This window comes from Taurulus bubalis, assembly GCF_910589615.1.
Source record: "Taurulus bubalis genome assembly, chromosome: 21".
In the NCBI taxonomy this organism is placed as follows: domain Eukaryota; kingdom Metazoa; phylum Chordata; class Actinopteri; order Perciformes; family Cottidae; genus Taurulus; species Taurulus bubalis.
Genome location: NC_136609.1, coordinates 12,594,322 through 12,609,348, shown reverse-complemented (window position 1 = coordinate 12,609,348; position 15,027 = coordinate 12,594,322). Strand labels below are relative to the sequence as shown.

General features: G+C 42.8%; 1 protein-coding gene across 1 annotated transcript; it reads right to left on the bottom strand.

Moving 5' to 3' along the window:
* Nucleotides 1–519: 519 nt before the first annotated feature.
* LOC306752796 (chloride intracellular channel protein 4) lies at nucleotides 520–9,860 on the bottom strand (the record flags this gene model as incomplete). The annotated part of the gene is made up of 6 exons (XM_079236603.1): nucleotides 9,849–9,860; nucleotides 5,543–5,652; nucleotides 4,821–4,946; nucleotides 4,633–4,739; nucleotides 882–1,063; nucleotides 520–681 (listed from the first exon to the last, which is right to left on the bottom strand). The coding sequence occupies exons 2-6, from the start codon at nucleotides 5,596–5,598 to the stop codon at nucleotides 520–522; spliced, it is 633 nt and encodes a 210-aa protein (XP_079092729.1). The 5' UTR covers nucleotides 5,599–5,652; nucleotides 9,849–9,860.
* Between the last annotated feature and the right edge of the window lie 5,167 nt (nucleotides 9,861–15,027).

Here is a 15,027-nt window from a genome sequence, read left to right as displayed (position 1 = left end):
TCTGAAAAGTGAAACTAATAATCATTCTACAAGACCTCTAATTACTGCTTGTAGTTATTTGTAAAATAGGTACAAAGATACAGTAGATGAGTGTGTAACCCAACCTGTGAGAGCACACACACACACACACACACACACACACACACACACACACACACACACACACACACTGAAGACACGTACACACACAAACAGGAAATCAGGGTCAGGGCTCCACTTCCAACTGATGCAGCGACAATACAGTTAAACACAAGTTTAGTTAGTAGATGTATTAGCATGGATCGGCCTCGTCTATAACCAGGAGCTCGTATTCTTCATATAGCTTTCTACATGTTAATGTAAATGCATTAGGATTTACCCACCAGATGGATTTATTTTCTCATCACCAGTATTCTCCATCTTTCCTTCTTCTTGCCCCTCATCTCTCTTGTCATGCTTTCATTTACACACATCTCTCCAGGGTTTACTGAAAGCCACTTCCCTCCTCTCTGTAGTGTCTGTTATTTCCTATTCTTGCTCTTATTTGATTTGTTTTGCAACATCCAGATAAGCGAAGTGGATCTCCCTCTCAGCGGGGCAGGTGCTGGTGAACTCCTCCCTCTGATAGGCGGAGCTTAAATACCTCCAAACCCCTGCCATCTCAGCTGGGATCTCAAAGCCTCTGTACTTCTTGGCTACGACCTGCAAACAGAACAATACAATTATTTTTTTTATAGCTCAAAATCAGAAATTACAAATTTGCCTCAGAGTAACCAGGAATGATTGTTGTAGGGATCTAAGCAATCCTAATGTTCCCAGAATGCATTGTGTTTTAGATTTGGAGCCAGTAAAAACGTTGTAGACCATTCTGTCCCCACAGTATAAAAAGCAGCTGAGTGAACCTTCAGGATGTGTAGTTTAGGCAGCAGGTTGCAGTCAGCCAGGGTGAGCTCCGCCCCGTCCAGAAAGCTCCTGGAGGACTCGGGCAGGTTTTCTGAGGCGTCAGCGTCAATCTCCTCCGGCAGGGGAGTCCTCAGGAAGTCATCAAGACGCCGGAGAGACTTCAGCAAGGTCTTCTCTAGGGCTGAAGACAGATAGAGATGAAGCTCCTTGAGTGACAAATAGAACCGCAAATGACCTGAACATTTTGAGAATTATGAAGTGTATTCTTTTAAGTGCTGCCATGACCAAGGACCAGGAGTTGTGTTGAACATAATTGTGTTGGTTGTGATCCATATGTATATATTGAATATAAGTATACTTTTGCATCTGCTATGAACTTATCATAATTCTCCAAAAATATGACACCATGAAAGAGTTGTAACAGTGTGTTTATAAGTATGCTCTTTCCTGAGATCGCCCAAAAAGCACGAAAACCCTGCTTCCATTTCAACATCCTGGCTTTGTGGAGCGGGGTTTAAGTTAAGCAGTAGACTGGACAATAAGGTTTAAGTTAAGCAGTAGACTGGACAATAAGGTTTAAGTTAAGCAGTAGACTGGACAATAAGGTTTAAGTTAAGCAGTAGACTGGACAATAAGGTTTAAGTTAAGCAGTAGACTGGACAATAAGGTTTAAGTTAAGCAGTAGACTGGACAATAAGGTTTAAGTTAAGCAGTAGACTGGACAATAAGGTTTAAGTTAAGCAGTAGACTGGACAATAAGGTTTAATTTAAGCAGTAGACTGGACAATAAGGTTTAAGTTAAGGAGTAGACTGGACAATAAGGTTTAAGTTAAGGAGTAGACTGGACAATAAGGTTTAAGTTAAGGAGTAGACTGGACAATAAGATTTAAGTCAAGGAGTAGACTGGACAATAAGGTTTAAGTTAAGGAGTAGACTGGACAATAAGGTTTAAGTTAAGGAGTAGACTGGACTATAAGGTTTAAGTTAAGCAGTAGACTGGACAATAAGGTTTAAGTTAAGCAGTAGACTGGACAATAAGGTTTAAGTTAAGCAGTAGACTGGACAATAAGGTTTAAGTTAAGCAGTAGACTGGACAATAAGGTTTAAGTCAAGGAGTAGACTGGACAATAAGGTTTAAGTTAAGGAGTAGACTGGACAATAAGGTTTAAGTTAAGGAGTAGACTGGACTATAAGGTTTAAGTTAAGGAGTAGACTGGACAATAAGGTTTAAGTTAAGGAGTAGACTGGACAATAAGGTTTAAGTTAAGGAGTAGACTGGACAATAAGGTTTAAGTTAAAGAGTAGACTGGACAATAAGGTTTAAGTTAAGGAGTAGACTGGACAATAAGGTTTAAGTCAAGGAGTAGACTGGACAATAAGGTTTAAGTTAAGGAGTAGACTGGACAATAAGGTTTAAGTTAAGGAGTAGACTGGACTATAAGGTTTAAGTTAAGCAGTAGACTGGACAATAAGGTTTAAGTTAAGCAGTAGACTGGACAATAAGGTTTAAGTTAAGCAGTAGACTGGACAATAAGGTTTAAGTTAAGCAGTAGACTGGACAATAAGGTTTAAGTTAAGCAGTAGACTGGACAATAAGGTTTAAGTTAAGCAGTAGACTGGACAATAAGGTTTAAGTTAAGCAGTAGACTGGACAATAAGGTTTAAGTCAAGGAGTAGACTGGACAATAAGGTTTAAGTTAAGGAGTAGACTGGACAATAAGGTTTAAGTTAAGGAGTAGACTGGACAATAAGGTTTAAGTTAAGGAGTAGACTGGACAATAAGGTTTAAGTTAAGCAGTAGACGGACAATAAGGTTTAAGTTAAGAAGTAGACTGGACAATAAGGTTTAAGTTATGCAGTAGACGGACAATAAGGTTTAAGTTAAGGAGTAGACTGGACTATAAGGTTTAAGTTAAGCAGTAGACGGACAATAAGGTTTAAGTTAAGGAGTAGACTGGACTATAAGGTTTAAGTTAAGCAGTAGACGGACTATAAGGTTTAAGTCAAGGAGTAGACTGGACAATAAGGTTTAAGTTAAGCAGTAGACTGGACAATAAGGTTTAAGTTAAGGAGTAGACTGGACAATAAGGTTTAAGTCAAGGAGTAGACTGGACAATAAGGTTTAAGTTAAGGAGTAGACTGGACAATAAGGTTTAAGTTAAGCAGTAGACGGACAATAAGGTTTAAGTTAAGCAGTAGACTGGACAATAAGGTTTAAGTTAAGCAGTAGACTGGACATAACGAACACACGTCGGTGTCGTTGTCTCCCGTCTCCCCGAGATGGGACCCGGTCCGTGAAAGTATTGTCTTCAGGTATTGTCTTCAGGTCTGTGGTCATAAAGGTTTGTGACGCTGGAATAGATGATGTAGAGGCTAATGCATAATATTGTGATTCCCCAAACTTGCTTGGTGGAGTCTGTGTTCCACCACAGTCCCCGATGTTGGTCTCATGAATCGAAGTATTCTCAGGTCGAAGTATTTCTACTTGGTTACTATACACCACTGATGCTTTCGGCCAATTGGGGGCAGCCTAACAAGCTGTAAACTCAACACTGACACATTATCACCTTATATAACGTAGTTGTGGGGAACATCCACATCCAGCAGACACAGAGCAACGTCACAATTCCAAAGTCTAATATTCTCTCTCTTTGAGCTACGTTTAGGGTCTTGTAGTGTTTTTTAAGCTTAGTTTGTCACATGTGACTTGCACATCTATATAGAATGAGTTGTTTGTGTGTAAATTACAATGCATGAAATATGATAATTAATAAGGGATATTATTATGAGGGATTTGTAATTGTATGCATATGAAGGTCACTTTTATTACTGTAGAATGATTGATGTGTGAATGAATGTAGACAAATACTGCATGCTGCATGATATATTGACTAGTGTTTTAGGAGATGTAGTTCTCTTGATGGCCTGAGGGGGCGGAAGAGGACGTAGTATTTCCGCCCCTGAATACGGCGGAGCCAGTAAAATGTTTAGGAAAGTAATAAAACTTTAAACTTTAGACTTTGTCCCACGAATGAGTTGAAAACTAACTGTTAGCATAAGTAGCATAAGCTGTCTATCATTTTTTATTAAATATACTTACTATAATTCTTTCGGATCCCGGACCTCATTTCCCAGCACCTCCCAGGATCTGAACATATTTCTCATAGTCTCCACTACCATTTGTGGTCTTAACGCTCCACGATGTTCAGCAGCTACTCTCTAATACCCTTAGTTTGGTTAAATGGAACCCTGGAGCGTTTACCGCCTCGGTGCGGTTGGTTTGGACAGGTGAGAACACAGCCATCGCGTGGGTACGTATAGCTGAACCAAGACCTTGTTGATGAGGTGGTTTCGGATTGGATCAGAACATGATCCGACCACGATCCGAGCCAACTGGAAGATGCTTTGTGCCTTTTTGGATTAAAGCAGCTCCCATAGCCAGCAGTAGAGTGTGAATAATGTGTGCCTCCTCCTGATGGGAGCCTGTGGCGATATATAAAGACCAGGACCAAGAACCGTAGTTGTCCCTCAATTGTCCATTGGAAAGTGGCACGTTCATTTATTTCTGGAACAATCTGCTGCCAGAGCCAATGAGCTACAGTGGAACAACTAACTGCTTCTTTGCTGTTTGCTTATTTTCATCGTAGCTTGTCAGCCCATATCCGGCGGCCTGGCGACCACTTTGGTTAAATGGAAACCTTTTTCCTGAGTGACAGCATTGGAAGCGCGCCCTCACACATCCTCTCTTACCGTCGTTGGTGTCTTTCCTCGGGTTTTTGATGTAAGCTGAGAATTTGGCGAACACATCGATGCCCGCTGTGTTGGCTTCAGGATGTTTGGCAGCCAGTCTGGGGTACCTGACGGTAAAGACACGTTAGAGAAGGCCTCTGAATGCCCCTGTGGACTTGTGGTCAATGTGTGTCAATGTGTATCTGTACCGTGGTGGGATCAGTTTTTCCTCCAGGAACTCCTCGATCTTGTTGACATCGACCTTGACTTCGCCATTAAAAGTCACAAAAGGAGGGTTTGTTCCAGGAGCGAGGTCCTGCAGGTCGGCCGGCTTCCTGACCACACAAAGCATAGAACATATGGTGATAAGGCTGAAGACCAAGTTATCACTATTAATGTCATATAATGTTCTCCTCATGCCACATAGGCTAAAGTAGACTTATGGTTCTTACTCTAGCCTTTACGCACCAGGGACGGAACAAACAAAACAATTTAAATATGGAATATTCGTTGAGGATGCTCAAACCTTTATCTGCACCGATTATTAAATGTTTGCACAATCATTAATTGAGCATGTGTATATATTTATTTCACTGATCCTGTCAGCTGTTATGGTTTAAAGTCAGAACTAAACACGGAGAAGCAACGTTCAGTTTTTCTGCTCCACATATCTGGAACAAAGTCCATGAAAGCTGCAGGTCTGCTGTTGCCTTCAATTGAACCAGATTCAAGGATATTAATGCATTTCTGCAACTGTGGCTCCTTGCATGGTAGCTTCTCTCATTAGTGTGTGAATGATGTCATGTAGTGTTAAAGCGCTTTGAGTGCTTGGAAGACTAGAAAAGCACTATACAAGTACGGGTCCATTTGCCATGCATCATACAGCATAATACAGCATCATTCATAATCATACAGCTTGGACATGTGTTACCGTTTGAGGTCGACGGTGGTGACGTTGAAGATGACTCCTTTAAGCCACAGGATCATAAAGAGTCTCTGAGAGAACGGACAGTTACCAATGCTCTCCCCATCACTTCCCGCCTACACACACACACACACACACACACACACACACACACACACACACACACACACACACACACACACACACACACACACAGACAAAAAATAAATGAGAGTGTGCCATAGATCACACAATACAAAGCAAAGAGAAAGGCAGTGCCTACACTGTAGACCTGACCTTTGACCCGGTCAGAGCGCTCTGTTGATAGTAGAAGACAGAAGCTCCTCTGGCAGAAAGACTGGAGGTGTGTGGCATCAACATGTTTATCGGCCTGACCCGTCCAACCACGGCTTAACCCATTAACCATAACCATGTGAGCTGATCAGACATAAGCTTTACCCAACGCTGCCGTCTAGGGTGCTGTGAGAAGACCAGCTGAAGGCATGGACAGGGACCTTGTGAACATCATTAGTCAAGAATGTCACAGCATTACTTACCTTTACAAACAGCTCAATGGTAGGGAAGCCCAATGTCTTAACTGCAGTGTCACACCAGGACATGGTGACCAAGTGAAAGGTGGAAGCTCACTCTCCTCTGAAGATCCCCAAAGAAAACGTCTTACCCCAGGAACCAAAAGCACAGCCCAACAAATACACGATATTCCATGTTTAGCTCATCAAAACAATGAAACCCAAGATCATAACCAGCAGCCAGCAGCCTGCCTGTCCATCTGCTCAGACTGCTGCTGGCTGCTCTCTGTGGAATGCCAGTGTCTCCTACACACAACCCTCTTTGTCACAACTTAGTCAAGATATGTGTTTGTGTGTTTGCAGTCATCACAAATATGTTTACAAAGTTACGACATGAGAATAAGAAGAAGCTGGCATTGGCTGAGGCCACGTGACGGTTGTGGTCGGGGTGTCGGGGTCTCCTCCCCCCGCCGCCAGAGACAATGTCGGCATTGTAACCACGGGAACGGTCAACGCTAATGTGTCTATATGCAATCATTTGATACCTTTTCGTGGTTAACGTGAAATGAATCATGGTTTATGTTCAATAACAAGATAATGTGACGTACCAACCTTAACAAAGTAAAGACCATGAATAAACAACCCTCACACAACACTAAAGCTGCATGCTCTGTTGTTTACATGAAGTCCTCCTCTGACCCGAGGTCAGCGTTTGTGTGAAGTTGTGAGACAGAGCAGTAAAGAGTCCCTCTATCCTCCAGAGGAGAGGGTGGAAGTGGAATCTCAAACACACAAAGTATCCAGTGAGAAAGGAAAGATGTGTTTCACTCCCACAGCAGTGTCGTCCACACTGGAAACATCCAGCATGGGTTCATTACATGAAGCTGCCAGGATAGGAGTCCAACCCAGAGTGCTGTGAGGCGGCCCGTGTGCTGGAGCAGTGCACCAGGTGCTCTCTGAAGACTCTTATAGTAGCAGTTATGTTTACACTAGGCCTCATTGTTCATGCCATCTCTGGAAATTAAGTCATTGTTTCCTTTCTCCATGGAGGTAAAACCTTACTGTTCATTTTGGATGGAGGGCTCATCCCTCTGTCTGACTGACAGGGTCAACATCAACACCATGTTCTCACAGAACTAGTATTACCCCTCTAGCAATAGGTAATAACTGTAGAGGTTCATGTTTTGGTTTCACATGGGACTCAAATTAAAGTCCTGTGTTTGCCTGTCATCAGCACCCTCTCTCCCCTTCAGAACCCTTTCTAGTTTCCCACTTGAAACACAGACGTGTTCTACACCACATGAGGTCCCCTTTAATACTAGTCCTGCAAATAGAGCTTTCTCACAGCAGACACTTGTCATAGCAGGAAACGACTCTGTTCCCCTCAGACTGACAGTGAGCCAGCATCAACATCACTGCAATTAAAGCAGCGAAATGGAATTCAGCCCTCATTGATTTCATCATTTACACCTGTGATTTTCCTACAATGACAAGTTAAAATGTCCTCTGTGGACAAAAATAATCAAATGAAATATCACATTCATCTGCCTTCTCTTTCACTTGTGTTGTCTCTCCGGATTAAAATGCAATATGTTTGATCAGCAAATGCAAAGTGTGGTTTCCTATGGAAGCAGTGGAGCAAAGACATTGAGAACACTACCCTTCCACTTTACAGACCACTAGATCAAATTAAAATCAGCAATAAAGTGACTCCAAAGAGAGAAGTCACATAAAGTAGGTCCATGAAAAAGTTCATTCAAGGTTGTGTACGAGTTCAGGGACAGCTCGGCCATCAGGTCAGCAGTGGACCTCAGTGAGAGCCTCAGATCTCATCGTAATGGCTGCCCAGTGTTTAAACACAACACATAATCCTTGAGTCATCTCTTGGTGCTCGGCTGGTAAACATCATGTACATGCAGTGTGTAGTTTGAGGAGAGTGTGTGTCGTTCCCAGTAACGCTGCGCCTGAGCTCTCAGCAGCAACCAGCAGGCTAATCAGCTTACAGAGTGAGAATGCAGAGATTAACCCAGCATGCAACAGCTCTCATTAGGGCCCCAAACCAGCTGGGCAGAGTCCTACAGAACCCATAACCTGTGTCATGACAAGTTCACATCTTCGCCTGGTGTTTCTTACTCATGAAAGAAGGACTCTATGAAATCCTCCCCAGACATGGAGGCGGGCTCGTTGTCTCGTGGGGTAAAGCCGGTCTACCTTGAGCCCTTCAGGTGCTTTTGAGTCCAGCGACAGAAGCACGCTGGAGCCATTCCAGTATTGTTCTACCTCAGTCTGCGTGGCCAACAGAGGCTCCTTTGTCTGAATGTGAGCTCCCACAGAGAACAGCCTGTTGTGTGTGTACGTGTGAAGATATTACTGCATTGTTTCATGCTGTTAAACCTCTCTGCTGGCTTCAGTTAGGAATGTGCTGCTGGACCAGAGAGCAGAAGTGAGTACATGTGTGAGTACATGTGAGCAGGTGTTCACCTGGGACACACATCAGTGTTCAAGCTCAAGCACACACTTGTAGGTGGAATGTACACCGACATAGACCAGTATACGCTTCACAAAGGCTATTGCATTGGCTTATATTGTAATATGTGTTCCCATTATTTTGTCCACAACCTTAAGGATTGCATGCATAGAGCAATGTGGGCTACCGGATGGATTAGAATATCACTGACTAAAGGAGATGAGGAAAGCAGATCAACAGCTTGAAACAGTAAATACCTGCAGTCCCTGACAGGTGCTATATACAGCAGCCAAATAGGACTTTATTTAGTAGTAAACAATAATGGTAAAATAGTATCATCATTGGTGATAGTACATGTTGTTACAATTGTTTCAGTTCTGCCCGCTCACCGTGTTGGAGGGCTTGGTTTAAACTGATCAAGTTAAGATTGTCAGGTTGCTAAATGTTATATTGGGTATTTTTTACTCTCCCAGAAAAGTAGCCACATAACAGCAACAATGGAGCCATTAACATCCTGCCTGTGATATTTCTTGATGCAAATCCTACAAAAAAGCTTTTTGCTTTTGTTTAAACCTGGACATAATGTAGTGCCAATGCCTCAGTGCCTTGCATTGTGTTGCTTTTCTCTGTTCCAGGTTACACTGTGTATTTGTGTGCAGACCAAAAGGGCTTGGCTCAGCAGAGTCATGTCAGTCTCCTGATGAAGGGTGCTCCAAAACCGGCCCCAATCTGCTGCTCCAGTGTTCACGTGCTGCTAATTGGGATTTTTTGTTGGTCCACATTTATGAATGTCGGCTTCAGGCAGCGATGTACCGGAGCCGGCCTACCATTGGGCCTGAACATAACTGGAGAAAGCCAAACTTAGCTGGTATTCTGTCCAAAAAGGTTCCAGCTGATGGCTTCCACATTCAGTATGAAGCAGATCAATGTGAGCCTTGCATGGAGCCCATTTACATAAAGACTATGCTCTGACACTGCACAGCTTTTAAAAGCACTGTGATACAGGAAGTTACAACTATATCTTCACTATAATTATGCAGGCTAACTAACTACTGGTCTTTTACTGGTCAATGCAGTGAATTGCCAGATATGTCAAATTACAACAGTTGACAGATCAACATGTTTCCCTGACAACAAACATGAATTGTAATCGTTTAACTGTTGTTTCTTTTATTCTGTGTACAATTCGTATTTGTACATATCGCCTTCAGCTTCATTATGTCATGTTAGGGTGCTAGAAGCATCAAATGCATTGGTCGTGACCAATAAACCCTTGTTTGGCTCAGGGATGATGTACGGTATGTTGACAGCATGTGTCGGTCATATGGTTCTTTACCTTTACATACAGGGAGATCTCGTAGTCCTGGTCTAGGGGTGTTCTGCTGTTCCTACGCCAAGGGGTTAAAGGGCTCTCCATCCTCTTGTGGGAGATCAGTTTCACCTCCTCTCTTTTCTCTTCGATCATCTCTTCCCGCTGGGGGATGTACGAATGGCCATCCTCCATCAGCACCACTTGCTTTTTCTTCACCTGCTCGTCCCTCTTTCTGGACAGGGTCTCATGTTTGATCACAGACTTCAGCTCCTTGATCCAGTCCTCCTTCCTTGCAGGACTTTTATCTGCCTCTTTTCTTCCCCTCTCAGATTCCCAGACATCTTTCTTCACAGGCCTCAGTTCTTTCCTCCAGGGCTTCATGTTGGGTGTGCTCTCTTCCTCTGGTTGAACCTTTTTAATCCAGTCATTATCTTTCCTTCTGGGTGACAGAACTCTTGCCGTCCCCCATTCTTCCATCCTGAGCGGCTGTGGCTCACGACACAAGATCCCATTCTCCATCGCTTCTTTCAGTCCTTTAACTCTTCCATTTATATCCAACTCTACCTTTCTGTTGTCATCGTTTGGCCTCTCATCCTTCTCTACCTCTGTGTGTCCATCTCTCTGTTCCTCATCCTTCTCTACCTCTGTGTTTCCATCTCTATGTTCCTCATCCTTCTCTACCTCTGTGTTTCCATCTCTCTGTTCCTCATCCTTCTCTACCTTTGCTTTTCCATCTCTCTGTTCCTCATCCTTCTCTACCTCTGTGTTTCCATCTCTATGTTCCTCATCCTTCTCCACCTCTGCTTTTCCATCTCTATGTTCCTCATCCTTCTCTACCTCTGTGTGTCCATCTCTCTGTTCCTCATCTTTCTCTTTAACAAGTTTGAGCTTCTCTTGTTGCAGTTCTTGATTATATTGATCCTTTGTCTCCACTGTGGGTGTAATGGTGGCAGGCTTTTGTTCTTCAAGTTCTTCTATTTCTTCAATCTCATCATCTAAGACAGTCACAGGCTCTTCCGACATCTGTACCTCTCCTTCCTTTGTTTCTTCTTCTGCTCCTCCTCCCTTCTCATCTTCGACAGGGGCCTGCTCTCTGAGCTGTTCTCTCAATGTTTCTCCCCAATCTGTTCCTCCTTCTTTGAGGAGCTGTGAAGGATGTTCTGTTGTGGACTCTTTCTCCTCTGATGTGGCCTCTCCTCCAGAGTTGTCAGGTACATCTTCATCCCCTTCCTCAAGTTCAAAGGCTTCCTCCACCTGCTCCAATTCCACATCTTGCTGTTTGCCTAAAGGTACCTCCTCCACACACTGCGGTCTTGGTTCTGGGAGGTCTTCCTCAGCCTGGTTTTCAACTTGAACACTCTTTTCTTCCTGCACTTTTAGAGCACCTCTTCCTCTGTGCTCTTCTTCCCCCATTGACTCTCTAATAACGGTATCACCTGTCTCCCAGTCCTCTTCCGTACTGTGTCGTCTCCCATCCATCACTGTTAGAGTATTAACCTCAACCTGTCGCACTTGCTTTTCCTCTTGGTCCCTCTTGTTGATCCCTACCATCCTTGTTTTCTCAACCTCTCCTTCTGTCTGTGGCTGTTCAAAGGCAAAGTCTGGTGTCTCTACCTCCTGATTCACTTCAACCTCTATCTCTAGAACATCAGGAGAGGCCATTGCATCTTTCACAAACTCGTTGGTTTCTTCATCCTCAACCTTTGCTTCTGTGCAATCTGATTGCCATCTGTGATTATAACTGGTGTCCACTTCCTGTTTGCTGGATTCTGCGTTGTCCTTCTCATTAGTGTTTTCCTTTTCATCATTCTTCTCACTGGTTAATTGGTCAGTCTGATTGGCCACCAGTTCAATTATAGCAATTGTGTCATTGTATCCAACAGTTGAGGTTTGGCATAGATCCTCTTGATAGTCGACTTGTTCTTTTATTCCCATGGGAACAGGAGTCCCATCTACTGCTGAATCCTCAACGTTTACTGTTACGTCACCATTGGTGGGTATAGTAACAACTTGTGCTTTGTCTGAGTTATGTGAACACGACTGTGGACCCTCTTCTGGCTCTTCTTCAGGAGTACCTGAGTGCTGAACATGCTCTGCATCATCAGAAATGGACCCCATCTGGTGGTCTCGGCACCCATTGCCTCTGTCAGTAGCCTCGTCCTCCCTGACCTCTGTTTCCAAACTTGCTGTCACAGCTTCTTGTTTATTGTCTTCATCTTCCTTGTCTTCTTCCTTTTCATTTTTGCTGTCTAATATCTGCTCCTGACCTTTCTCAATCTCATTCAATGCTGAAAAGTGACATAGATTTTCAATCATTGTCTTTGACTCTTTTGTCTCTTGTTCACCTTCGGTCTCTCTTGTCTGTTCTCCTATCATTCTGTGTTCTTCATCCCCCACTTCTACTCCTGCCTCCCCGTCTTCTTTCTCTCTTGCGCCTCGTCTCTCCCCCTCTTGTATTTCTTCATTTGGTAACAGCCCCACTTGGATAATCCTCCCTTCCTCCCTTTCACTCTGCTCTCTACTGTCTCGTTCAGCTTGGCCCTCGTCTGCTTCAGTCATTATCAAAACTTCCTCCCCCACTTCCTCGGCTAGTTCCACCTCCTCATCATCTTCTTCTCCCTCCTCACCCTCTCTTCCTCTCTGGGTATCAAGGTCTGAACAAATACCAAGTGGGCAGTAGACAATGGTGCCATTTGTCAGGTCTGGGTTTGGGCAGGATCCTGACTGAGCCATTGGGAAAGTTTCAGTAAATGATGGGACACTTACTGATGAAGAATTGATGCCCGAGTGTCCAAGATCAGTTCCACAAGATGTCAAGTTTGTGGTTTGGGCCCAGTATTCCAGAAACAGTCAAAGACGAATGTTGGAGGTATGACTAAGATTGCAGAATGGATCCAGTCTCCAGATTAGATCTCAGAGCAGATCTAATATTCCAGAAAAAAATATTTGTTTTCTGATGTTCAAAAGCAAGATGCTAGGGGTAAGAATAAATCGTTACCAAGGTCCCAAGAAAATGTTTTCCGGATGAGTCCAGGTTTCAAGAGTAGTTCCGAGATGGATCTCTGAATGTTTACACAGCCTTCAAGATCGTAGAAGACCTATTGGATTCCCAGGAAGTTCCAAAATTCCAGGCAAAGGGAAGAAAATCAAGCCTCCACCGATCATAAGGCAATGTATATTATTCATGCGCACAGGTTAAGGGTTTGAAGTATGCATTCTTTTGACTCTGCTTGTGGTTAAGGTGCTCAAATTAGTACTGCACCTTAAGCCCAGTTAGACATCAATAAATACAGTCTCTCTCTCTCGCTCTCTCTCTCTGTCTCTCTCTCTCTCTCTCTCGCTCTCTCTCTCTCTCTCTCTGTCTCTCTCTCTCTCTCTCTCTCTCTCTGTCTCGCTCTCTCTCTACAGAGGATTAAATGGAGGCTGATCCACATGACGTGGAGCTTAAACCCCTCTGCCACCCAGGGACCAGCACCACTTGTTGAATTTCTTTAAATACACACACACACACACACACACACACACACACACCAGAGGTTGTGTGATCGATTCCGTTAACAATAAGTTAAACGTTGATTCAGTAGTGGAAGATGTTTTTTAACTTAAAATGCTCATTTTAAAAATAGTATTATTTTGCCTACATAGTCAGAACAGATCAGCAGTTTCCTCTCAAAGAGGAAAGAAAAGATACAGGCAACAATTCATTTATATTAGCAACAGTGCAAACAATAACAACATCTTCCTTTCCTTTTTAAAATGATTTAGTCAAAGCCACCCAGTAGTGTAAATGGAAACAGTACTAACATGAAATATCCCCAGGAAAGGAATGATGCCCATCAAGAGTTTGATATATCTTTGAACACAACTCCAATTTCTGTAATTTCATTTTGACAAACACAATAAGGATAAGGTATGATGTTGTATTCACATCCTCATCATTTCTATATTACGTCCATGTGAAATGTCCTGACAGCTGAATTATAAAGGCTACAGCGACAGCCAATGAAGCTAAAAACACTGTTTATTTAAATATTACAAATAAATAATTTGAAACATTCACAGAATGTTAATTTATATACTGGAATGTTAAGATTCAACTTGTATATTAAAAAAAGCAAAGAAACAAATAAATAAAAAAATGATCTAAATCGAGCTTTATATAAAAAAGAGAACATTAGAACTATTGAAGAACAATAAACTATATAGTATATACATGTTTGCTCCACTTGTCCTGTACTGAAGAAATCATTATTATTATTATTATTATGAAGTCAACATTCTGCCCTCTTGTGGCAGCATCTACGTATTACAAGTCATCTACTCTATTGACGATAAACATGTGTAATACTGTGAATAATAGTGCATTTAAAGAGAGAAATATCTTACTTTACTTCCATGATAATTTTCTTTGATAGTCTACGTATAACCAAGCATCTACAAAAAATGGCTAAAAAGATATATATGGAACTTGTCTGTACATATAAATATATATATTAGGGCTGGGCACGTTAAAAACGCGTTAACGCAGCAAACTATTAACAGCGTTAATTATTTGATCATGCGTTAACTCGTTTTTTGTGCATTGGAGGGGCTTAATGCTGCCGCACACAGGTGCTGCACTTTAAATCTCTCCAGACGGCGTAGTTCAGACCTGGGCGTCTTACGGCTCTCCCAGTCCGGCCCGCGTGAGGCCAATCAAAAAAGAAAAAGAAAAAAATAAGATGCACGCCATGAATGCAATACAACGGCACTGCTTTTACTTTGAAGTGATTTACGTATGCGCACACGCTTCCGCAGCCTCAGCGACCGGCTTGTTGCCAACAGACTGAAGCACGTCTTGTTCTGTAGTTTCTGTCCTCAGCGAGCAGCGGGTGCTGCCGAGCCGCTGCTCCTCACAGAGCGCTGCAGATGAACATTAATCCAGAGTGAACATTAATCGTGCAAAGCCGCCGCTGAGATACCTGTCAGCTGTCTTTCACATTTCCACCTCATTCAACCAGACTTCATGCTCTTGTTCAAGACAACACAGACTGGACTTTTCTCACTGAGTATGAAAAGCTGAACTGAACAAGATCAAAAGCACTGATTGCTTTTGTATGAAGTTAATCAATTGCTGGTCTTTAACATACATCTTTAAGGTAAGCAACAAACTGAACATGACAAAAGAAGGAGTGGCTTGTCCCTCACAGGGACCCTTACAACT